Raw genomic sequence first — 25,383 nt, forward strand, 5'->3', positions numbered from 1 at the left:
CCCACAATGCACTTAGGTAGGGAATTTCAGGCTATCGACCCACTGACAGTGAAGGAATGGCGATATATTTCCAAGTCAGGATGGTAACTGGCTTGGAGGGAAACTGGCAGAGGGTGGTGTTCCCATGTATCAGCTGCTCTTGTCCTTCTAGATAGAAGTGGCTGTGGATTTGGAAGGTACTGCCTCAGGATCTTTGGTGAATGTCTGCAGTACATCTTAGAGATGGTACACACCGCTGCTACTGAACATCAGTAGAGGAGGGAATGGATGTTGAAGGTGGTAGATGTGGTGCTAATGAAGTGAGCTGCTTTGTTCCGAATGGTGTCAAGTCCCTTGGGTGTTGTTGGAGCTGCACCCACTCAGGCAACAGGAGAGTATTCCATCATACTCCCAACTTGTGCCATGTAGATGGTGGACAGGCTTTGGGCAGTCAGGAGGGGAGTTACTCACCACAGTATTCCCAGCCTCTGACCTGCTCTTGTAGCCACTGTTATGATGTGGACAGCTGGAAGGCAGCATCAGGAAGTGGAGAAGTCAATGTCTTGGGTGTAACCCTTCTTCAGGACTGGGGGTGGGTGTAAAGGGAGCTGCAGATAAAGGGGATGGGTAGATGGTGGGATGGTGAGACAGGGATAGGCGAACACAGGAGAGGGTATGACTTGGATGGTCAATGAGAAGAATGAATCCAGTTGGTAACTGAAAGGGTTGATTAGAGGAATGGAAGGGGCTGGGAAGGGAGGCGGAGGATGGCAAGGGAGGTTTCTTGAAATTGGAGAACTCAATGTTGAGTCCTCCGGGCTGTTGGCTCCTGATGCTGCCTGGCCTGCTATGTTCTTCCAGCCTCCTGCTTGTCTACCTTGGTTTCCAGCATCTACAGGTTTTTTTTCTAACTGTATTGGTGTGGCAAGTCCAGTTGAGTTTCCGGTCATATTCTGATGTAAAATCAGAAACAGCCACCTGAAACAACGCAGTCTTTCAAAGTAGGCTTGTTGGGAAAATCTAGAGCAAGCTGAGATAGTCACCAAGAAATCTCACAGTGAAACACTCTCACCAAAGAGTGTGAGAAAGTGACCTTCACTGTGACTGGGAGTGGTGCAGCTGAATGGCATTGCTGCACTTCAGAAGTGGCCAAGTGAACAGATGAGGGAAAAGGGCTATGTTGATTTGAGTTAGAGACGGAAGAATGGAAGTAAATGGCACCATGGACTGGGTGGGCCGAATGGTCCATTTCTAATCTGAGTATCTGATTTAACTCTTTGCAGAGAAAGGCACAGCCTCACCAAGGATTTTTACAATGTCGATCCTTCTGTCAAACGAGAACTTCAGTGGTGCATTATGTGTTTGACAAGGTTTTTATTTACAAGGGGAGTCCAAGGTTTAGGTAGGGGAACAGGCGGGGAAGTGCAGTGATATCCACCGTCAGAACAATCACAATCTTGTTCAATAGTCAGGCATGCTCGAGGGGCCAACCTGCTCATTTTCTGATTCTGTTTCTTTTGTTTTTCTGTCTGTGGTAATTAGACTTTAAGCTGGAATTCCCTCTGGTTGAAATAGAGCAGCAAGGTAGGGCCAAGAACTGGATGAACCACCGCAGCAGCTCAGGCAGTGTCAATGGAGAGAGCAACAGAGTCAACGTTTCGAGTCCAGTATCAAGTCCATGATGACTCTTTCATTTTTTGCTCGATTTGTTGAGTTTCCCCAACAGTTTCTGCTTTAATTTCCATTTCCCAGCATCTGGATTATTTGACTTCGACGTGGATGAACCACCCACCCTTCTGGGTAGCCCCACTTGAGACTGACTATCGAGCAGCACAGAGCAAAGGGATACATGGGTTGTTTGTGTCCAACTTCAGAGCAAGGATTTGTCATGATGGCACAAGCTGGGGAATACAGTAGGTGAGGCCGCTGACGCCTCTGTGCTCTGAACAGGACAAGGTGCCCAGAATAACAAACAGCTGACCATTACATACACAGGTATCACCTCCCCTCCCCACCACCACAATCTCATCAACTGCAAGCCAAACTGGCTGCAAACAGAATCATTATTTCCTCTTGTCTCCCATTCTTTTCAAGCTTTGTGGCTACAGAGACGATCAGAGCACACCAAAAATAAATGACAATCTGCTCAAGACGTGGAGCTTCCATCAAGTCTCCACCAGGTCATGCCCCATGTGTCACCTGCCCATACATCATCCATCACCGTGCTGTTCACTCAATGACACTGGCCTGTGCAATTAACTCCTCCTTTGTTCCAAATGTCATTTCCACTCTTGTTGTGAGATCCACTCCTCTCAACATCCAAAGGCAAATCTCAAACAATATGCTTTCACATCAATGCAGCAGGCAGAAACAGCACCCTGCCAAAGCTCTGTGTGTCTCTCTCTCTCTCTTTCCCACACCAAGGAATGGGCGGCCACCAAAATGTACTTAACGTGCATCCCAAGACACTTGGAATCAATGTAACTTTCATTTTGATGCCACAGGACTATGCATTTCTTTCTCTGCCGTTGACTTAATGAAATTAAACAACAAGCCTCCGTGGAGGGAGAACAGCTTTCACTGTGCCTGAGAACACAGTGTGCTTTTCCCAGCTCAACCTCGTCTGAACCATGGTGTGCAACATCCCGACAATTCCAAGGCATGGTGTAAGACACACAATCCTAGAGAAATGCCAACAAAGCCTGCCAGCCTCAGGGGGGAGAAAAACGCACCTCACTGGGAAGAATATGAACAGGAGATGGAAAATGGGCAGGGAAGATAGGATCAGAATGGATTGCCCTAGTTCAAGAACTAGCACAAAAACCATTGGATGGGTTTCTGTCCTGCCTGTGCGATCATTTCTTTTATTCTGTTCCAGTGATCGTTTGCGTCCTCGCTACTCCTCCTCTGTCAGTCACATTTGTTGTTACAGTACAGTAGAACCTCGATTATCCAAATCTGATCGCAGACAAGCAGTAATTTATAAGTGCCGGTTATCTGCCAAGCACGCCGTAATGCTGTTTAACGGATAACTGAATGCTGAGTTGCCTAATGCCATTTTTACGGGACCTGGAGATCTTGTTCAGATAATCGAGGTTGTACTGTACTGTGCTGGTGGCATGTCCTGCAAACATTTTCACCACAAATTGCAGTTAACAGCCAAACGAAAGGATGCTTCCTTTGCATTCCCTTGCCCTTTGCATTAAATTACAGGTTACAGTGGCAAAAGCAACATCTGGAATGCCCTGCAAGCTGTGCAAAAATAACTGGCAAAAATTCAATTTGTTTGAAAGGAAAGGGTGTTCTATTCAAAAGACAATTTTCCAGACACGAGCAGAGGAAAGAAAAACCTTAATTGAATCTCTCTGGAGTGGCCCAAGTATCCAGTTCCAGATGTGGCTGATTAAGGAGAGGGTAGTTATTATCCATCTGTGCTGTCTGGCCTCCCTTTACAACATCCACCTTGAAAACTTGTTCGTGAGAGCAGTGTGAAACTCTAGTATCTGTCAAACTCCATTACACAGATGCAAAGCAACACTTGTACAGGGAACTGCAGTTTGGGTGCAGTGGCATCAGTGCTCTGTGCCAGCAAGGCTGCAAAGCTTGTCCACCGACAGTCGGGCTGATTGCAAGATTTTCCCAAACCCAATCAGGATAAGCACATGCAACTCACCAGCGCCCCCTCCAGGCAAGTGGCGTAGTGATAGCCACGGCCCATGATGAGAACCGATTTCTGCTGGTAGAGTTCTCTGGCCAAATTCTGTATCTCTTCATCCAGAGTTAAGATTTCTTTAATGAGGTCTGACAAGAGATAAAGAGAGATGAAAATCATGGATTAAATCAAACAATTTGACTTCTCCCATTCATTTCCAAAACCTCCTCAATTTGTCGTTCCCGTGGTTAATCCCTTCCTGGAAATATGACAAGTTGACTTTTCATTCCTTTGAAAATTTCAGGGAGAGAGGGGAAAGAATTTGTCTGGCTGCAGCGTGCAGTAAAATTAGAGAACCATTCAGGAAAACCTTTCCTCGGATTATTGAGACAAAATTTTGCTGCCTCAATGCTCCTTCACAGTGCAACAGACTGTTCGCAGGCAGGCAACTTCAACCAGATTGGAACCCAGAGATTTGGAGAAGCACATGTACAGAGGTCACATGCACTCACTTACCTGTAGTGTCATTATGGGGACACCAGACTTGAGTCAAGGGCATTGCTTCATGGTTAAAAACTCGGAATCTACAATGAAACTGCAAACATTCTGCAGGCCAGGAAACTAGAAGTGATGAAGGGAGGACAAATCTGCCCTTGCCATCCTATTTAGTGAGTTCTTTCCAGGGTCTCTTATCTCCCACTCACCAGTTCACATGGAGCGTTCCCACCTGAAATGCAAATCTATATTTGCTGTTCATAGTTTCACAGCTCACTTCCAGCATTTGCTCATTCTGTCTGGGATTTTCCAATTGCTATTTCTGCACCTCTCCAAAATCAACACTGTGTTTTCTGAATGCCAGGCCTCCTCTTGATGCATTACCTGGGTCCTGTTGTTCAGACAAGACACTCCACAGTAAACAGAACAAAGGGTGTGGCAACTAAGCTAGATCCTAGAAAGCAGACGTCCACGCCATCTTCCCTTCACTGAGCTGTGCTAATGTGGCTGTTGCTCTCCTACAGACTGACCACAGAAACAACCCTTTGTCAATGATTTTATATTGAGCCACAGAGAAGCACATTTCCGGGATGAGGGGGCTGTGCTGTGAGGACAGACTGAGCCGAATGATCCTGCATTTCCTGGAATTGCAAGAATGAGACATGATCTCATTCAAATGTGTGAAATATTCAAAGCGCTTGAGATGCCAAGATTCACCTGGCTAAAGTGTCGAAATTTATATTCTCAGGATAAGGGACTGGCCAATGCAAGGATAAAGAGAACTGAGGGTTCAGAATCTTCACACTTCCTTATTGCAAACGTGTCTAAATTCAGCTTGTTGAGCCCACTGCAGACTTTACTACATTCATTCAGCTGACATGGATGTGACCAAGAGTTAGTGCCCATCGAATGTAACTGCTCTGGTCAGCTGCCTTCTTCAATCACTGCTGGCAACCAAGCGGCATGCTCAATCGGTTGGGAGGGCAGTTAAGACTCAACCAAATTGCTGTGGGAGTGCAATCACTTGAAGGGCTGGCCAGGCTAGGAAGGCAGAAAAGGATCACTGAACCAGAAGGGTTTTGATGACAAGTGACAATGATTACACAGTCAGCACCATGGTAGTTTTTAATTCCAGATATTGTATTGAATACAGAATTTACCACGGTCATGGTGGGATTTGAATCTCTTCTCCCAGGACATTAGCCTTGGCTTCTATATTCCTCAACCAGTGACACTGGAGAACAGTACATTTTTGGCCACTGAGTGAATCAAGGGATATGAAGATGGGCCTGACATAGCTGTTTAGGCACCATGAAATACGGCCCTTAGACTGTATGACTTTTATTCTTTTCGTCATGCTCACAGGAATCATTTTTCAGTCTAGGTGATGCACTTCGGTGATAGTACACAGGAAGCATGGGAAATTGTTATTCTTGTGTTAATGCAGTTCGGACACAGAACATTGCCTTATTTCAGAGGTTGTCTTCTTGGATGAAAGGAACTGTTGGTCACTGCTTTCATGTCAAACCTTGAAGGTGATGCACTTGAATTTTGAGATGCAAACAAAATATAAACACATCCTGGAAATGATTCCAGTGAAGAACACATGGAAAGTCTGCTGATTCAATCAGGTAAAGCAAAGCAGGATCTGCAAACTTACTTTATTTGTGTCAGTCTTGGTTGAGTTGGAAGCACACTTGCCTTTGAGCCAAAAGCTGTGCCATCCGCACAAACATCCTCTGAGGCCTTAGGTGAGGAGCAAGAGTTTTCTTGAATGCAATACTTTGTGAATCTTTAGAACTCTCTAGCCCTGAGGGCTGAGGAAGATTAGTCTTTGAGTACATTTAAGGGAGCGATTGATCGCTTCTGACTACCAGTGGCGTACAGGGTTATGTGATAAGAGTTGGGAAAGGGCCCTGAAGTGTTCTATCAGCCATGATTATATTGAATGGCGGGGCAGGATCAAAAAGCTGAATGACAGACTCCAGTTGCCAAATCTGGGCAGTGCATGACAAAGAAAGGATAAGCAATACCTCATCTGTACGCTTGGGTGGATGTAAAAGATTTGGCAAAAAAACGAAGGGGAGTTATAATCTCACAGAGGGCAAAGCACAAAAGGTTTATCAAAGGTGCTTTGTAAATGCAGATTATTGTCCTTTCTGGTTTCATAAAATAATTATCCCGTAGTTTGATTTTACATTTCGGTAAGAATATTTTTGGACAAGGTTACATCTGATTTTATTTCACATGATAAACAGTGCCAATGCTGACCTGGTAATGCCTTCAAACCTCGTATAATTTCCTTTCGCCTCTCCTGCATGGAAATTCTATCTTCACACATCAGGAGTGCAAACATCACAAGAGAAACAAACTGGCTGGTGTATGCCTGGGTGAAAACAAAAGGGAGTCAGTTATTGGCTAAATTCAGAAACCACTATGCGGTTTAAGAGTGCTCAGAAAATAGCAATCCCAACTCGAGGGTTCTGGAAAATTACAAGCCAATCAACAGCAGTCAGATAACTTCAACATGTCAATCATGTATAAATAGGACTGATTTCATCTTATCAGACACCTTTTGACAGCACAGAGGACCCAAACTCTGGGATTATTTGAATTAAAGCAGATGCGGTAGAACTACAATAAAAACAGAAGGCGCCAGAGAAATTCAGTAGGTCTGGCAGCATCTCTGGAGATGGTAGTGCATGACAAATGTCAACTCTTTTCCCCTCTCCACAGACAGTGCCAGACTGGAGGGTTTCTCCAGCACTTGCTGTTTTTATTCCTGGAACTACGCATTGGGGACTTGCCACTAAAGAGGTGCAGAGTGTCGCCAATTGTCAGAATGTGTCGTTCACAGCAGCCCCCTGACAAAGCACATCATGCCACCCACCAGGTTTGGTCCTCTTTCTCTGTAGTGCAGGTTTGGAAGAGAAAATGAGTCACAATGATTTCTGATCGATGGAAAATCAGGGCCCCGAAACCTCAGTGTGGGGTAACGTCTCGATACAACTATTCACCGCATGGGAAAAGGTGGATTCATTCCAAAGAGTAGACATGGAATTGTTAAGGATGAATTGCTCCTTGCTGGAGTTTCTGAAGAGGTAACGGAGAGGGTTGATGAGTTTAATTCTGTATTTGTGGTCGAGTGGACTTCCAAAAGATGTCTGATACAATGCCACACAACAGACATGAGGGGAAAATTATACATCATGGAATAAAAAGGGACAGAAGCAACATGGATTTAAAACTGGCTGAGGGTTGGCAAATATGGATGTCATGGTTAACGAGTATTTTTGAGGTGGGATAAAGGTTTGTGATGGAGTTCCCTGGGAGTCGGGTTTTGGGACCTTTGCTTTTCCTGATACAGATGTACATATAAATATATGATCTGGACCTCGGTGTACACGGGACCATTTCAAAGCTTGCCGACAACTCAAACTTTGGTTGAACTGTGAGGCGGACAGGGCAGAAGTTAAAAAAAATACATTGACAAGTTGGTGGAGTGGGCAGTTCGGTGGCAGATGAGGCTCAATGCAGTCAAAGTTAGGTGTTGCGCTTTGCTACAAAGAACTTGGGGAGTCAGTGTACTGGGTGTGCATGAGCACAGGGACCTTTGTGGATGTTTAAGTCAATCATGAAAGGTGGCAGGACAGACGGAGACCAGAGAGTCAAGTACACAATATTCTAGGCTTCAGAAACAGGGACATAGATTACAACAGCAGAAGTTTATGATGGATGTGGATGAGACACCAGCTTATGCAGTTCTAGTGCAACAATATATGAAGGATGGAAATGCATTTGAGAGACTTCAGAAGAGGTTTACCGGGATGGTTCCAGGACGACACACTTTATATGCAAGGAAACACTGAAAAAGTGGAAACATGATGGTCCAGACCAAGTGTACAGTAAGAAATCGTTCCCTGCTCAGAAATGGATTGAGAACAGTTTTAATGTGTTTTGCAAAAGAAGGAAGTATGAGGCAAAAAAACATGTTTTCACACAGTGAATGGTTAAGGTATGGAATGAATGTCTGGAAGTAAGGCAGATGCAGATACAACTGAGATACTCTAAACAGCAGCATTGGACGCTTAATTGAATAGAGACAACTGGGAAAATGCAAGAGAGTAGGCCTAAGTTAAAGTGCTGAGACAGTCAGGGCAGGCACGATGTACCAAATGGGACTTCTTCTGCACCGCAACAATTCTATGTTCGCTTTTGCTCAGAAGAGGTTGCCTGATCTCCTCAGCATCTTCTGTTTCAATCTCGAACCTCACAAAGTAAACCTTAAAAAAGATAACTGCACCAGCAGAATGCATGCCAGCCAGGAGGACTCAAAAACCAAAGCAGAGTGCGTGGAACAGCTTCAATGAAATTGTTGACCACAGTGGAACTGTAATGTCCCAGATGAAATGGGTTATGGCTGTGATATCAAGTACATCAGCCACTGACACTTGCACAGTCACAGGCTGTGTGTGCTATTAAATCACGTTTCCAGTCAAGGCTAAGATTGCAGGCTACATGACAGGATTTCATTGCCTTACCCTTGGGACACAGCTAGCAGCCTCAGGAATTAGAGCAATGACAAACTATTGAATTACACAACCGTGGAACGTAATGAACATGAACAGTAAAAGAAACCACAAGTTCTTAAAGTGACTCACATCACAGCAGCCAGATCAGTGCCATAATCAGAGCTCAAGAATGAAATCAGACATAGGCCTTAAAAAGGGATAAATGGAATTGCTCAACTTCCTTTACACATGTCTCAAATTGCAGCTACCACGAGGTAAAAGTGATATTAACCATGTTTATATACTGCAAAAAAGCGATCAGGCTGTTGTGAACTCAGAAGAATGCAGAAATGCAGCAACAAATCCCCAAATCAACTCTCACCGATGGCTCCAGTCCACTCCCCGACATCCCTCGTCCCTGACAGATTCCAGTTGCTTTCCACCATCAATGTCTCAGGAGAACAATCAAGGCCTGGAGTGGATTGAACTAACTAACAGAAGTGTGCCTTGCTGACGTCATTGCTCACCATCTGAGCTAAGCAGAAGCAGAATTCCAGCACAAACAAACACTCTGTCAGCTCTGAGTTAGGCAAGAAAACGCTGTCTCCTATTACTCACTTGGGGCAACTGTGTGTGCGTGTGGTTGGGGGAGGTGGATAGAAAGCAGGGAACCAAGCCAGAACCCTGCTCTCATTCTCATTTATATTACATTTAACCAGTTTCCATCTCTCCAAGATAGGAGCCCCTTAAAAATCTACACTTTTAAGGATTGTCTATGGATAAAGTAAACACGAATGAAGACATGTGACACATCCACACCAACTGAGGGTACTCTTGTACCACAGCTCACATCATTGAAAAAAGAAAGTGAGTCGTGAAAAGCTTTTGGACACAAAGAAAGCAGGGCAGCCTGAACCGAAAGTTAGCAGCAAAACTGTCAGCAGGCAAGTTTGGCAAACCGCGATTCAACTTTCCAGAGCCAGGCAGCTAGGGTGGATACAACTGCAGAGTTGGCTGTGCAGAGGACCAGGCTCAGCTGGGATGGGCTGCACAGGCAGATATCACGCTTGGTTGTCAAGTACTGCCTCACTTCATGACTGAAGAATGCTTCTCTGGCCAGAGGCACAGAGGGCCCCAGCAGAAAGAGGCAGCTTTCACAAAGGGTCACTGTATGTTTTTGTGCATACAGGCTTCCCAATAATTATTTCCAGATGTGAGGTGGCAAGTCAGAGAGGGTCTTGCCTCCTCTGAGGGTAAAAGCTCTGATCCAAGACACATATTGTATAACTGGACAAACCAATTGCCCGAATCAAGATGAACAGAGAAATCACAGTTAAAAATCCAAGCCAGGGAAACGATGAGGAAGTGACTGTTCTGACGCTAACGACTTACCTTGGTGCTGGCGACTCCAATTTCTGGTCCCGCATTGATGTGGACACCGCAGTCTGTTTCTCGAGAGATGGAGCTACCAACCGTGTTTGTGATGCCCACGGTTAGGGCCCCCCTCTCCTTGCAGTACCTCAGTGCCATCAGAGTGTCAGCTGTTTCCCCTGAAAATTAACAAAGAAATGAGATGAGGCTGTTAAACCAGTCACAATGAAACCCTCCATCCATTTTTCTCACAACGCTTGCACGCTTGCAAGGCTCTTGACTTAGCGACCCAAGAAGTCAAATTCTGATTTAATTATCATGTTGGGACTTGGCAACAATTCTATTCACTTTTCCATCTGGAGTGTTACATTCAGTTTCGGGCACCAATCTCAGGCAAGATAAACTGACCTTGAAAGGGGTGGATTTATCAGAACAATGCCAGGATTCAATGCCAGACTTCCATTATGAGGACAGGTTTGCATAAGTTTGGCATGTATTTCATTGACTTTTGGAGGTTGAGGGTTGATTAAAGCTGACGAAAACGATTAAGGCATCACAACATGCAGAGAAATTAATTCCTCTTTTGAGACAACCCAGAACACTTTGAGCCAGTCTATTATGGGTGATTAATGAAAGCACTGCTCAGCAAAAAGGGTGTGGAAATTTCAACTTGCCTGCTTCCAAAAAACTGGACCGGCTGAGGTTGAAATGAACATTTCAAACCTGAACTTCGGAGAATTTTGATGGAAGGGTTATGAACAAAGGCAGGTAGATCGTGTCAAAGTACAGATTAGCCGTGGACCGGAATACACAAGAGAGGCTGAATGGCCTGTCCTGATACTGTTAACTGAGCAATGTTTAACACAATTGATTTACAACTTTGTCAGTGTGATTAGAACAGAGACATTAGCACATTTATTCCACCCGGTTTGATGCCCAAGTTGAAATACAGCAACAGGGGGATTTTATCGGAATATATGAGGCTGTCTGCTACGTTTCACACAGTAGAATCCCAACGCACTGTTTCTCACAACGGTATACTGCCAAGTAAAATAACTCACCATGCAAGTTATAGTTCAAGGGCAGGAATTGTCAACACCTTGAAAATTTCAGCCTGTGATCTTTGCCAACAAGATTTACATCATATTCTGCCTTAAGATTTAAACGTTTAAGGTGATGGGGCAAAGAAGCTATGGTGAGAGAAGGGAAAACATTTTTCATCAGCGAGTGGTTCTCATTTGCAGTGCACTGCCTGAGTGTGCATGCAGGAGGTCCTGAGGTGCAGTGGTCACACCCCTACTTCTGGACCACAAGCTTTGGCTGCCGACTTGTTGGACGTGGAAGGAGAATTCAGGATATGATTCAACAGCCTGGGAACCTCTCCATCAATTCCCCATTAGTCCCCAAAGTTGAGAAAAATATAAGTTTATGTGAAATTATGCTACAAAAAATTTCGAGACTTTGAGAAAAGAAAGCGGAGATAAATGTTTTTTCGGCACCTGGGATGAGATGCGTTGCTCTTGCAGTGAGTTAGTCTGGGCACAACAGATCAAATGGCCTTTATGATGGCATTCTATGATTTGACGCTGCACACAGTGAATAAAATTAACTTGAAAGGAGGTTTAACTGGCGATGTAATTGACAAGTCACTGTGGAGCATTCATATCCATATATGTCTCACTAAGCTGACATAACAATTTACACTGAAGTGATGTTTTTAAAGTTAGAGAAAAAAAACCACACATGCAGGTAACGGTAGCTTTTGTCATTATGAAGTACCTGACTGGCTGAGGAAGAAGCAGACATCATCTCTAAAGACTGGAGTGTTTCGGTCCAAAAAATCACTGGCAAGTTCAACCATGACGGGCAGTTCTGTAAGTTCTTCCAGCACCTGTCGAGTCTGCAAACCCACAGAAAAACATAGTAAGTGCTCGAGTTCCTGTTTTTAAGAAATATTTCCCAAGTCGTTCTGGGGGTCAGGAGGACAAAACCAGGTTCAGAACCCTTGGCCAGTCTATCACTCAATTCCACCTGAATCAGCACGAACCATTTCCTCAATTCACAGTCAGTCTTAACAAACAAAAAGTACAAAATGATTACTAAAGGACCATGTTTATAGTCTGCTTCATGACATTGGCAATGTGAGTCATTTTCTCAGCTGTTTCTTTAGAGAGGTGCAAACAGTAAATGCAAAAAAAGCTCAAATACTCGTGAAGCGAAAGAAAGGGAGCAAAGATTTCAGGTTGAACACGACCCTTCAATTATGGCCATATCTCCTGCGTACTGTTGGCACTTTCTTTTCATTTCATATGTCCAGTTCCATTGTATTTTGTTTTGTATAAGGATGAGAAATCCTCTGCCTGTCTTTAAAGTGATGGCAGAATGGCCATTGACAAAAATGTTTTCGTTTCCTGGTGAGATCAGATATGGAGATCATAAACATAAACAGTCACTGGCAAATCCTCACACGGAATTCAGGATAAACTACACCGAGCCACGAATGAAAATAGAGAACCTACTATCGCAAGGAGGAGCTGGGATGTATTTAAACAACATATGCACACAAGGAAGAAAGGTTAGGAGAATACTAGGGGTGAGGAGAGATTACTGATGGCAGGAAGATTCTCATGGAGAGCAACAAAACACGATGGGGCCTTGCAATACACATGGGAGGGACGTGGGATATATCCCAAGGTTTTCTAAGTAACACTCATCAAGACAAGAACACACTGAAGGCAGCAACTGGTCTTGCCCATTGATCTCCGAAGAAAACACACTGAAAACAAACCTGTTTCTCTTCTGCTGTTTCTTCTTCTGATTGCACTGAGCAGGAATCACTGCTCACAGTACCAAAAGGTTTTGGCACGCAGTGACTGTTGTCCTCCCGCCAGCTGTTCTGAGGCGGCAGTGGTTCACAGAATGAGTCAAATAATCAGCTTAATTAGACAGTCATTCGGTAAGGGTCTGAACACAGAGAACTTGGTCCTCAGAAATACTGAAAGGGCAGTTTGCAATGAATGGATAGGTTTTAAGCTAATTGGTCAACTTTTGTTTGTTGTTCAGGTTGTACTCTTGCCAGCATTTAACCGCACATGACTGGGGAGCAGTCACAATATTCCCAGTGGACAAAAACAGACCCATCACTGCAGCAAACAAAGCAAAGGATCAGCAAAAACATGCGGGGTCCCACAATGTTTCAAAAGGAACAGTTATCTGTCAGAATAGATCATTCGGCCTCGTCTCTTGACCTCTGGTGTTAGCAGATAGGGTAAAAAAAACCTTGTGTGTCATTTGAAGAGCAGTGAGCACAACAATATTTTACTGAGAAGGAATGATTTGTCAGCCAATGACAAGCCATCTCTGTTACTACAGAACAACTGCACATGATGAGTCTTGACAAACTACAAGCAAGACAACAAGATGATCCCAGGGACTGGCCACAGCACTGGCTTCTCTCACCATTTTGCAGGTTTTGTTTTTCAACAGTCAGTTGGCCCTCAGGTTAATGATTCATCAGAAGAGAAGTACCTCTCAATACCACAACAAAGCATCAGCTGAATAAAATCATGGCTACCAGTTCGCCAAACTAACACCAAAATGAGTTGAAAGTAAGTGATCCACTGGGAGGTGCTTTTGACGACAAACCTTGTTTCAGACTCTCTGTTGCTTTCGCTTCACTTAACACATCAAAAACCAAGATTAGGTTCCCTACAGTGTGGAAACAGGCCACTTGGCTGAACAAGTCCACAGCAACCCTCCGAAGAGTCACCCACCCAACCCATTTCCCTCTGACCAATGATCCTAATACTGCGGGCAATTTAGCATGGTCAATTCACCTGACCTGCACATCTTTGGACTGTGGGAGGAAACCGGAGCACCCGGAGGAAACCCACGCGGACACACAGAGAATGTACAAACTCCACACAGACAGTCACCCAAAGCTGGAATTGAACCTAGGACCCTGGTGCTGTGAGGCAGCAGTGCTAACCACTGAGCCATCGTACCGCCCCTGATATTTGACTCTGGAGCAGAAGTGGTGTGACACAGGCAGATAACCCAGTCAATGCGGAGTGTGCTCAATGGTCACCTCCATCTTTTTCAGATTAACATTTTGTGGATTTGCATCATTTCTTTAAAAGGCTGTTATTATGGGAAGCTGAGAAATCAGATAACCCATAATGCTGAAGGTGAGACACTGCAGGAAATTTCATTGACAGGAAAAGAAACCTCAGCACTCACTGAGGTTCACCGGCTTATCCTTCTTGTCCCTGTCTGCATTCTTTCAACGTTGTTCAATTGGAGAGGGGCAAGGAGTGTTACTGTTAGGCTGGAGAGATTGTGTCAGGCCACAGGATAAAATATGGTCAAAAAGGAGTATTTTGAAAGAAGGGAATGGATCACAAGGTGGAGTGGATGAAGGTAAAGTTCACAGCAAGTCATAATGATTGGAACTGAGCACTGGTTGAGTGCTCACAGGGAGAGCAATGGAACATGTTACTCAGATGTTCGTGACAACAGGGCAAGTTTGCAAAAGCAAATTAACAAGAACCCTGAACTTGCCGTATTTGGGTGGGTATGAGACAAGAAACCAGGACAGTGTTGCAAGAATACTATTCATGGGGGTGGAGGGCTTTTATACAAGAGAGCACAACTTAGAAAGCTTTCAACTAACTGGTGTCTGAGTGGAAGAAAATGCCAATGAATTGAAATGGAAAGAGAAGTTCAAATAATTAAATACATAATAACAATATACAGACAGCTGTGACTTGAAAGAAAATCTACATGTTTGCTCAAGGTTTGTTCTATTCTGCGATCACTTTGGGCCAATGTGAAGGCTCAGCAAGGGACTGCAAAAACCTAAGTCTTTTTTCCCAGGGATCACATAGTTTGCACCGTTGTCTACTGCATGAGCTGCAATGAACCAACAGCACAGGACAGAAATGGAAACTATTTTATTCAAGGTGGCTCAGAAATGGATCACATGGTCTACTTTCTCAGTGACACAATGGGGAACGAGTTTGTGCGTGACAGGTTCCAAACTACAGTGTGCAAAATTCACCTCTTGTTAACTGAGGGAGGTATGGTGGCTCAGTGGTTAGCACTGCAGCCTCACAGCGCCAGGGACCTGGGTTTGATTCCAGCCTCGGGCGACTGTCTGTGTGGCGTTTGCACATTCTCCCCGGGTCTGCGTGGGTTTCCTCTGGGTGCTCCAGTTTCCTCCCACAATCCAAAGACGTACAAGTCAGGTGAATTGGCCATGCTAAATTGCCCATAATGTTCAGGCAAACATAGTGTAATGCGAATAGGTTTGGGTGGGATACTCGTCGGAGGGTCGGTGTGGACTTGTAGGGCCGGAGGGTGTGTTTCCATGCTGTAGGGATTCTAATGTAAAACTGAGACAAAGGCAATAGCAAATTTTTCTTTCACTGCTTTTTGACAAGTGCCATTCCTAACATGTGACAGTGTCAATCTCTATATTTGAAAATATGTACCAGTTAAATCAACCTACAGCAACACCAGCATGAAAACTTGTCCCACAAGCGATGAGGATTAAACGTCGGCACCTCAGAATCTCCTTGATGTGATCCTGCAAGCCACCCAGAATGACTGTGAAAGGAAAAAGAAAGATTCATCACTCACTTGCACTTCAACAGTGGGCTCAACTGGAACAATGACATAAAAAAATCCCAGGCAAAGAGAACAGAAGGAAAGTTAACCCATTGAGATGGCCTTTAGTCCTTTCAACTCAATTAGAAAGGCATCCAGCTACATCTTAACATCCCCAACATCTTTCTGGCTTCTGAATGGTCAGGCATTCCAATGGAATAAAGCTTATTTCTCTCATATCCATTTGAAAGTTATACGCCAGGAAATTAAATTTCTGTCTGTCTGTAAACAACCAAACAGTACTCTGGGCTCACCTTAACCAGTTCATCACACTCAACACCGTAAACAACCCAACCCCTTACCTTCCTCTCCAACCACAACCGCCATCCCCCTCACCCCATCACCCACACCATTCCTAAACTGGCTTTATTCCACATGACACAGCTTAAGTCTTTGAGGTTTGTCTCAATCTTGTTGCTCTTCTCTGCATCTTGAGCTCGACTTGCAGCATCTGGCAGGACTGCCAATGTCTGAAAGTGGTGTGACAATCCTGTCACTTTGAGAGGTTATTTTGTCCTTTCTTTTTGAAAAGAGATTGTAAGGCAGGGGCACTGAACTAGCCACTGGTGACCTCTTGACTAAACAGCTTGGGAGGCCTTGCATTTTTTTAACAGCCTGAATGTGTGGTCAGATTTCACAGATCTAGATTTCTGGGTTTGGCATCAGAAGCTACTGGGGTCTCAACAGAGTTGGAAGCTTCAGCGAATGTCTCCTAGTTGCAATTCCTCTGAATTTTCTCTTGATGTTTTTTCCTCCTGAATGAGATGTGAGAATCTGTGTCTGAATTTGCCTTTTTACCAACGGATGTGTTTACGAGAAGTTGCCATATTGCAACAGTCAATTAGTAACAGTTACCATATCTATTATTTGATTAAGTTTTCCAACAGTTAAGTTATTCTAAACTCCTCTTTCTTTGTTTGTATTTTAATTACAGTGTTTAAATAAATTGTCCTTTGCTTAACATCGAGTAGTTTGACCAGTCACATCGCATCTGTAACACGGTACTTCAGATAGACTTTTAAAATAAGAAAAAATTAGGGTCTGGGCTACCTACTGAAAATATTTTGAGGGGGTCTGGCCTGGTCCATAACAGTGGTAAAAGGAAGCTTGTTCTGTTTGCTTTTGCACTGAGCAGTCCTTTCAAGGGATTTTTTGTTCCCTTCTTGATGGGAATTGCAATCAAGATTCCCGGCCAAGGGATTCATCTTCCTTTTTCTTAGAAATGAACAAGCTTCACAATTTGTTTTTTGTACTGGCAACTTTCCCCTTTATTACCACTGCAGTGTATTGAATTGAGAGATCAGGGTCAAGTAGACATATTCCAAGTAGCCAGAGGGAAACTGAGGATTGTTGTCAGCAAGAACAGCACAAACAAGATGCTTTGCAATGGAAACGATAAAGTCCAATTTCCTGGAATTTAAAAGACTTGTTTGAAGTTGTCATGATATTGTGGGAATTAATGGGGTTGATGGAGAGAACCAATTTCCACTGGGTTGGGGAATACCATACCAGGAAACATGATCAGAGTCAGGACCCTCAGGAATGAAGTAAGAAGCAATTGCACATGTAAAAAGTGGCAGGAATTTGAAAATCTCTGTTGCAAATTGCAATTCCTGCTGGATCATTTGTTCAGTTTAAAATGGAGGTGGATAGATTTTGTTAACCTCAGCTGTTGGGAAGGTTCATAGTATTACGAAAAGAGAAATTTGACGGAACAAAAAGTGGGGGGAATAAAATGGCTTCCAATTTGTAGTTCTGTGAAGATTTGATGTTTTTTTTAAAGGTCAGAAAGTTAATTTGAACTCTGACTTCAGGTCAACAACCAGGAAGCCACCTGGGGTGATCAAGGCGAAGGTGTTTGCTGACGTGGCTTTTACAACTTGGGTTTTACGAGCATGAGAGAGAGAGAGAGAGAGAGAGACAGAGAGAAAGGGAGACAGGGAGCCAGAAGCAGGTCCTTAAAACAGCAGATGTGCTGACATTAACAGTCTCCAAACAGTCAGCGGAGGGGACAGGTCCCAAAGTGAAATCTGAGTTGAAATTGCTGAGAAAAAAGCCAGAAGCAGAAGGGTCTGAAAGTTAGATAGGGATGCATCCGACAAAGCTTTTACAGAGATGAGGTGAGGAACCCTCATTTAGTAATAAGTGAGCTCAGTTTGGGTCTTGGGAAGTGACATGAACTAAGGTACCAACATACAATGAATGCACAGCAACTTACTGATGGGAACCAATCATAGCCCTGTCAGCTAAGCATAAAACAAGATATGGAGGTGTTCTTCACTGAGATTTCAGGACTGAAAGGGTGTTGCTGGGAGCAAAGGGATGAATCATTGTCTCTTTCTGATATTTGAAATATACCATCCAAGAGGTCTTGACTTGTGAGATGCAGTTCCTGTTCTTTGGAATTATAAATTCAGAAGTCTTGTAAATATGTTCTGTGCCTGACCTCAACAATTAACAACATGAAAAATAAAGCTTCAAGTCTAAGATGCCAGATTTTAATCTGGCATATGACCTGTCCAGTATGACCATCAGGTGGAACCATAAGATAAGTCAAAATTTTTGAGGAAAGGGCAAGTACATTGACTATATCAGCATTGATTCTATTACAGAGCAGGCTTAAGGATTTAAATCCTGTACAATACATGTTGCATTTGAATGGCAAGTTTCAATGATTAGACTCTGGGAATTTTCTGAATAAATGAATTAGGCTGAACTGTCTTACACCCCCGTAATCATTTAAAAAGTTGTCTGGATGTGTCATGATGAATGCTGCCTGGAACAAAAACACAATTTTTAAATGGACATTCAGCACAGGACTAGCATTCTGTGCAGTGTCGAACAGAAGGGAGGCAAGGCCAATTTCAGTTCCGTTTTCTTAGCAAGCGGACAACTTGGTTGAAATTAAATCAATGATTCCCGGTCACTGCATATGAACCACAAAAGACTAGCGTACACAAACACCAAGTAGTTTTGATGGCAAAGTGCTGAGAGAGAGCTGGAGCCGAAAAATACTCCGTCCTGAAGAGGTCACTGGCAGACTAGACTTGAAGTATAACGTGAAGTCCCGATTCCTTACTGAAGGGACCTGCAATGGAAAGATTCACCGAGCTGAATCTTGGGATACTGGGGTTGTTTGCTGACAAAAGGTTCGCCTTCTGTTTGTTGGATTTTAGAAAAACGAAACATGTGGGTTTTAAGGGGACTTGACAGGAAAGATGCTGAGATGATATTTCCTCTCCTGGTGTCACCTAGAAGCAGGGTCTCCTTTTCAAATAGATGTGAGGGTGAAAGCCTTCCCTTGGAGTGGCATTAACCCTTGAGATTCTCAATCACAGAGAACAGTGAAGGCTGCATCATTCACATTCCACATTAAGTTCGAAGGATCTTTGATCTCCAAGGCTGTTAAAATGTATGGGGGGACAGTCAACGAATCAGAGTTAAGGCCAAAATCAGATCAGCCATGACCCTGTTGCAAGATGAAACAGACTCAATGGATTGTATGGCTTACGTTTTTCCAATGATTGACATGACTTCACACCTCAGTACACATGAACAGCTCACAAACGTGCACAGCGAAATATAAAATTGAATATAAAGCTGCTCTTAAACTTTCTTACCTGTATAGTCATCAAAGTTGACTCTTCCTCTCATAGTGTTGAGAACAGACTCAGGCTGCTCAAAGATTTCTTTCTGCATAAAGGAGCTGAAGTTGCCTGTTAATAAAATGCAGGGGGTCGGTAAATGAGATAAAAATTACACCATTACATTATCACCACCATGTGCACAAACTGATTTGAATGGTGAGTTACTCATATGGCTCAGTCTGTCTCCAGCCCCTCCAGATTAGCAACTGAAGCTGGCAATATCATGTGTACACAGTCGGCATATCTCAATGGTCACCAAAGTATCACAAGTCAGGTCACTTGTTTTCTGTTGAATTATTGGGAGAATTAGAATCAGTATATGATGCTGTTATGATCTCATTACTGATCTGATTTCTTTTAATGCAGTTATCTCTTTCGCTGATCGAGGTGCTTTTCATTCTGGGTTTTTCTGAGACAGGCCACGATCTTGCAAGGCACTCCACAGCCCCTTTCTCGATTTGAAACTGCTCTGACCGGGATTAAATTGCTTCCAGGGACAGTATCTCTAAACGAGCCCATTCAGGTATAAACTGCTGGTGTAGCATTAAAATAATCTGGTTGGAAAGCGCTTTGTGTGGTGCACTGATCCCTGATAGGCATTCTCTATACACAACCTGAGGAAAGCTGTACATAAATACTGAAAGGTTATGCAGTCCTGAAAACAGGACACATCAGTAGATTTTATCGTTCAGGTACATGTGCCAACAAACCAGGCCAACCAGAAACCTAATCAGTGTGAAAGAGAAACAGAACTTTGATAGATGTGAACTTACTCCATCAGAAAAGTAAATGAAATACAATTTGGCAGAACTTATAAATATTGAAATGGTACAGATGGTATCATTTTCCATCGGGACACAAGGTATTTATTACAGCATTATAGCCCAGAGAGGCAGTTCCATGCTTGCTGTTTACCTCTGGACCTGGGATCAACTCCAACCCAGGCTGATGGAATGAGAGTTTCTTCTCTGTCAGCTCCAAAAGCTGCACACAAAACCCATCCGAGCTTGGCAGAGTTTTTCTCAAACACTGAGAGGATGAGCATGGATGCAGTAACAGCAGCGTCTGCTGCCCATCCCTAACTCTCCTCGAGAAGGTGGCAGTGGGAGCCACGTTCTCGGACAGCTGTTGCGTTGCGTGTCTTTACAACCACATGGCACGCAAGGCTGGCAGGTGTGCAGTCACACATTAGACTGTCCCATGCTCAGGGTGGCAGGTATCCTGCCTTAAAGGCTATCTGTGATCCAGTTGGGTTACTCTGAGCAAAGTATTTGTCCATTCCACCAAATCCCACCTGTGTTACGATCGAGCCCTCCACAATCACCTGATGAAGGAGCGTCGCTCCGAAAGCTAGTGTGCTTCCAATTAAACCTGTTGTTGTGTGATTTTTAACTTTGTACACCCCAGTCCAACACCAGCATCTCCGAATCACCAAATCCCCCAGCACCCACACGTGCAGGTGGTGACATTTGCAGCAGCCCAGGCCCAGATGGCCTCCATCAAGCGCTGCTGATGTGGCTCCCCTTCCCACTGCCTGAGGATAAGGAGGATGTTGGAAGTGAGGAGGAGACACAGGCAGACAGGAGGTGCAGGCTGGATCTGACAGAGAGGAGATTCCTCTCCTCGGTGGTGTCTCCTCTACTGCTGCTCTTTCATTGTTCTTGGCCTATCACTGAGAGGCCATGCCTAGCTATCCTTGCACCCAGGACTAGCACAGCAACATGGATCTGAAACCTTATCTGTTTTTCTCACCACAGTTGCTCCCCAACCTTTTGAGGGACACTGTCTGTGTTCAAGCCTCATGGCCCCGGTTAAGAAGAGGTTTTCCAAGAATGGCTTTGGGATCGGGGAATTTCAGTTATGAAGGTAGAATGGGCTGTTTTCATTGAAGAAGAGAATGCTGAGGGGTTGAAGTGGTCAAAACTATGCAAGGTCTAGTCAAGGGTAAACAGGGAGAAACAGTTCACACTCATGAAAGGATTGAGAAGGAGTGTGTACCAGATTTGAAATAATTAGTAAAAGAAGTCATTCCCACACAATGTGGCACAGGGTTTGAAACATGCAGCAGGACAACGTGGTGGAGGGCAGGTTCAAAAGGAGAATTCAAAATGTGATTAGACTTCAGTCTGAAAAGGAAGAATGTGCAGGGTTATGGGACAAAGGTAGGAGAATAGCACAAAGGGAACTGCTCATTCAGAGAGTCGGTGAAGTGACAATGGGCCAAATAGCCCACTGCTGCACTGTCCCACTTGTGTCATTGAACTTCAAAGAATCGTGCTTTGAAGCAGGACCAACTAAGGTTCCAGGATGCAGCTGCTGCAGAGCCCAGCCATCCATACCTTTCATGATTTGCTGAAGCTCCAGTTGTAGAGTCTGGATGGCACGGGCTGGATGATCACCGGCTCTGCGCTTGATCCGGTGGATGGAGAGGTGTCCGTCTACCACGGCTGCCACGTCATCATCCTCCAGAAAGATCACTCGATTGGTGTGCTCGATCACAGCACTGTTGGATGTGAGCATGACAATACATTAGGCTGCAGTGTTCCACATGGTCACAGTCTGCTGCTTCACATGTCAGTGGATACCACTACCTCCTCACACTCTCCCAATCCTGTATTCTTTTCCTAGAAACCAGGCAGAGCCCGCTCGTACACTTTCAGCCCCAAACCACTCAATCTTACTAAGGGATAAACACAATTCTAGTCAAAACCTCATGCCTCTGTCCACTGCACTTCAGAAGTCCACAGACCCACTCCTGAGGTCACTGACCCTTTGTGCTGCAGTTCTGCCACAGACATCTGAAGAGAGCTTGGCCAGCTCACTGGGACGTTGTTGCTTACCTGGCATCTGATGCAAAGTAGTACTCAACGGCTTTCTCCTCCACTGGGAACAAGCAGGTGGTGCTGTCAGTACGAGGAAGGCTGCAGTTTCCCTTCTTGTCCTTCCCTGTTGAGTGTAGGACATCAGAATCAACAAATTCAGGCCAAAGGGTCAAACAATAATAGAAATCCTGATCCTTGCATTCCCCCTGTAACGTTCATCAGGAAATCCTCAATTCTTTACCAGACTGCATTTCTCGACAGTGGAAATGAAACAGAACATTTGAATCCTTCCCACTTTCCCATTACCACCTTTGCTGCTCACCCCTGTGTAAGCACCCTGCTCCAAGGCCTTTGTCAAATAAGACTCAATGCAGCCTCCAAACAGGTCACAAGCAATAGTCAGACAATTGCAGTTTCTGTTCTTTGTTGACAACAACTTGAACTTTTCAACATAAAGAAAAGCTTCCATTCATATCATGCAACCCATGACTAAGAGATATCTCAAAATGCTTCACGGCCCTGTTTTTCTGAAGAGTGGCTACATTTAAAGCAGGACACAGAACAGTCGAGTTGCACACAATAAGTTCCCACTGCCAGTGACCAGATCAGAAAGATCTGCAATTGGTGATGATAATTGAGGGGTAAGTCTGGGCCAGGACAGTGGGAATAACTCTCATATTCTATGAAACAGTCCCAGGGGATTATTCACAACAGCCTGAGTGAGCAGATGAACCCCTGGCAGGTGAAGTTCTGCATTATGAGTGCTGAAGATGTGAGCTGAAACAGACACTTTCCCTGATTGGGAACATGGGCTATTTGGTCTCTTGAGTCTGCTCCAACATTCCACTAGATCATAGTTGATCTTCTACCTCAGTGCCATTTTCCCACACAACCCATGTATCTCTTAATATCTCTGACATCTACAACTCTATTCATACAGTCATAGAGTCCTACAGCACGGAGACAGGCCCTTTGGCCCAAACTGGTCCATGCTGATCAAAATGTCCATCCACACTAACCCCATATCCCTGCACTTGGCCCATACGCTTCTAAACCTTTGCTTCCCGTGTCTTTGTCCAAATGCCATTTGAAAGTTGTTAATGCACCCACCTCAACCGTTTCCGCTGGCAACTCATTCCATATGTGTATCACCCTCTGTGTAATAATGTTGCCCCTCAGGATCCCTTTCCTTCTTTCCCCTCCAACTTTAACCCTCTAGTCCTTGATTCCCCAACCCTGGGAAAAAGACTGAGTGCATTCACCCTATTCATGCCTCGCATGATCTTATTCACTTCGAGAAGATCCACCCTCAGTCTCCTATGCTCTGAAGAAAAAAGTCCTAGCTTGCTTAAACTGTCACTCAGACCCTTGACCTATTGACCTCGGTATTGAGCGTACTCAATCACTGAGCTTCCACCCCACCCTGGGATAGATAAGTCCGAAGAGTCACAGCTAGAATGAAGATCTTCCTCCTCTCAGTCCAAAATGACTTGCCCTTTGATCTCAGAGTGTTCCCCTGATCCGAGACCTCCCAGTAATGGGAAACAATACTGCTGAGTCCCAAAGGAATTTTATAAGTTTCAAAGAGATCATCTCTCATTCTTCTAAACTTGAGAGAATAAAGGCCCAGTGTCCTAAATTTTTCTTCATCGGTCGATCCCTCCAAACCAGAACCTTCAATGCACTCCCTTGCTGGCAAATCAGTCCGTCCTTCAGTGAGGAGGAAACAAAACTGCACACAGTATTCAGGTGTGATCTCACCAAAGCACTCGACAATTCAGCAAGACATCTTCATTCCTGTCCTCAAACCCTTTTGCAAAGGAGATTGACAAACCACACACCTTCCTCTGGCCTTGGCAGCCATATTCCTTTGGACATGAATCTTGCTCCATTTCAAAAATGTTCTGCATTTCGTTTATTTTTCTTCCAGTCATTTAATCAAATACTCAGATATACAGCTTCACATTACAGGGGAAGATGCATCGGATTTACATCCAGACCAAACAAGCGAACAGTCGATCATCAGCAATAAACAGACATCCTTCTCCCCAGTGCAGATAACAGGACAAGGGTGAGTTAGGAAATGAGAATTTCCACCATGTCATAATGAGATTCAAGCAAAATACAATCGCTCTAAGCATTCTAATTCTACATTGTGATTGTCCAGGAGTTGAAAGGAAGACAGACATGCACTCAAGATAAGCCAAATGTTTCCTTTTCGATTTAGTGTCAACAAAAGTTGGTGCTGCTTTCCAGGAGATGAAGCCCTTTGGGGTTGGGGATTTGAGAGCACGAGTCTGGGTCATTGGAAACAAGGTCAAGCAGCATTTGGGCAGTGGGTGTCAGTTTAAAAAACACAGTTAAGGATTGCGCTGAAATGTGGCTTACAGGACTTGCGTGCTGGCCTTGTTTTTTTTTAATACAATTGTGCCATTTACATCACAGGATGCACACAGTGCTGCTTAAAGGCTTTGGAAAAATATTATGTAAGCTCCAAACGTCAGCCTAAGTTCCACCTCCAAGTGGAAATGGGGCATGATTATCTCGACTTGCAACAAGCCAAGGGCTATCTTGGAATTTCCTGCCGAATGCCAAATTGCAATGGTCATCTTTGTCAGAACTCCATGTCACAGTGCTGAAACAAACATGAACACCAAAGGTGTACTCTGCAGCTCCAAGGATGGGGCTTTGTCCAAATCAGTCCTAACTAGGAAGGTGGGGTGGTGTTCGGGATCTACAAATGGAAACGTAAAAATGCCAGCAATGCTCAGGAAGTCAGGCAGATTTCGGGCAGCCAGACCTGTTAAGTGTTGGCCACACTTCTTTTTGTGAGACATGAGATGTGCACAAAAGGCATCAAACAGAGAAGCAGCACCAATGCCCCAATATGCTCATTGAATCCTCCATGATGATTGGCAAGTTTCACAACATCAAGTAACAGGACAAGATATACAAGGTAAACCAAGGTTGAATACTCGACCTAAACCTTTGCTTTCTGATTCCATTGATTTTCCATCCTTCTTAAAATCAGCTGGAATTGTAAAGTTACAGAATCAAAGTAAAACATGACCACAAATAAACCAATTGATAGATAATTTAAATTTTTGCAAGCAAGAGCATTGCTGAGGCCCTGGCCACACTCGGGATGACCGTGGAGAGTCATCCTCTTGCCGGAGTACCTTGCATTGCTGAGGGAGGCTTGGCACTGACATTTCCAACAGGAAACAAAACACTGAATG

General features: G+C 44.2%; 1 protein-coding gene across 3 annotated transcripts in view; it reads right to left on the reverse strand.

Annotated features, from left to right (window-relative positions):
• The window catches only part of gfpt1 (glutamine--fructose-6-phosphate transaminase 1), a 70,979-nt gene that overhangs the window by 15,053 nt on the left and 30,543 nt on the right, over nucleotides 1-25,383 (reverse strand). The window contains exons 9-17 of one of the 3 annotated variants that reach the window (XM_043681253.1): nucleotides 25,131-25,175; nucleotides 22,163-22,268; nucleotides 21,662-21,825; nucleotides 19,296-19,391; nucleotides 15,518-15,615; nucleotides 11,788-11,908; nucleotides 10,030-10,187; nucleotides 6,398-6,512; nucleotides 3,653-3,780 (exon numbers count right to left, since the gene is read on the reverse strand). In XM_043681253.1, coding sequence (XP_043537188.1) covers nucleotides 3,653-3,780; nucleotides 6,398-6,512; nucleotides 10,030-10,187; nucleotides 11,788-11,908; nucleotides 15,518-15,615; nucleotides 19,296-19,391; nucleotides 21,662-21,825; nucleotides 22,163-22,268; nucleotides 25,131-25,175 — 1,031 coding nt within the window. Of the gene's footprint in view, nucleotides 1-3,652; nucleotides 3,781-6,397; nucleotides 6,513-10,029; nucleotides 10,188-11,787; nucleotides 11,909-15,517; nucleotides 15,616-19,295; nucleotides 19,392-21,661; nucleotides 21,826-22,162; nucleotides 22,269-25,124; nucleotides 25,176-25,383 lie in introns of all 3 variants that reach the window. The other 2 variants (XM_043681252.1, XM_043681254.1) reach the window with 2 other exon arrangements.

Source organism: Chiloscyllium plagiosum, chromosome 42 (assembly GCF_004010195.1).
Source record: "Chiloscyllium plagiosum isolate BGI_BamShark_2017 chromosome 42, ASM401019v2, whole genome shotgun sequence".
Classification (NCBI taxonomy): Eukaryota; Metazoa; Chordata; class Chondrichthyes; order Orectolobiformes; family Hemiscylliidae; genus Chiloscyllium; species Chiloscyllium plagiosum.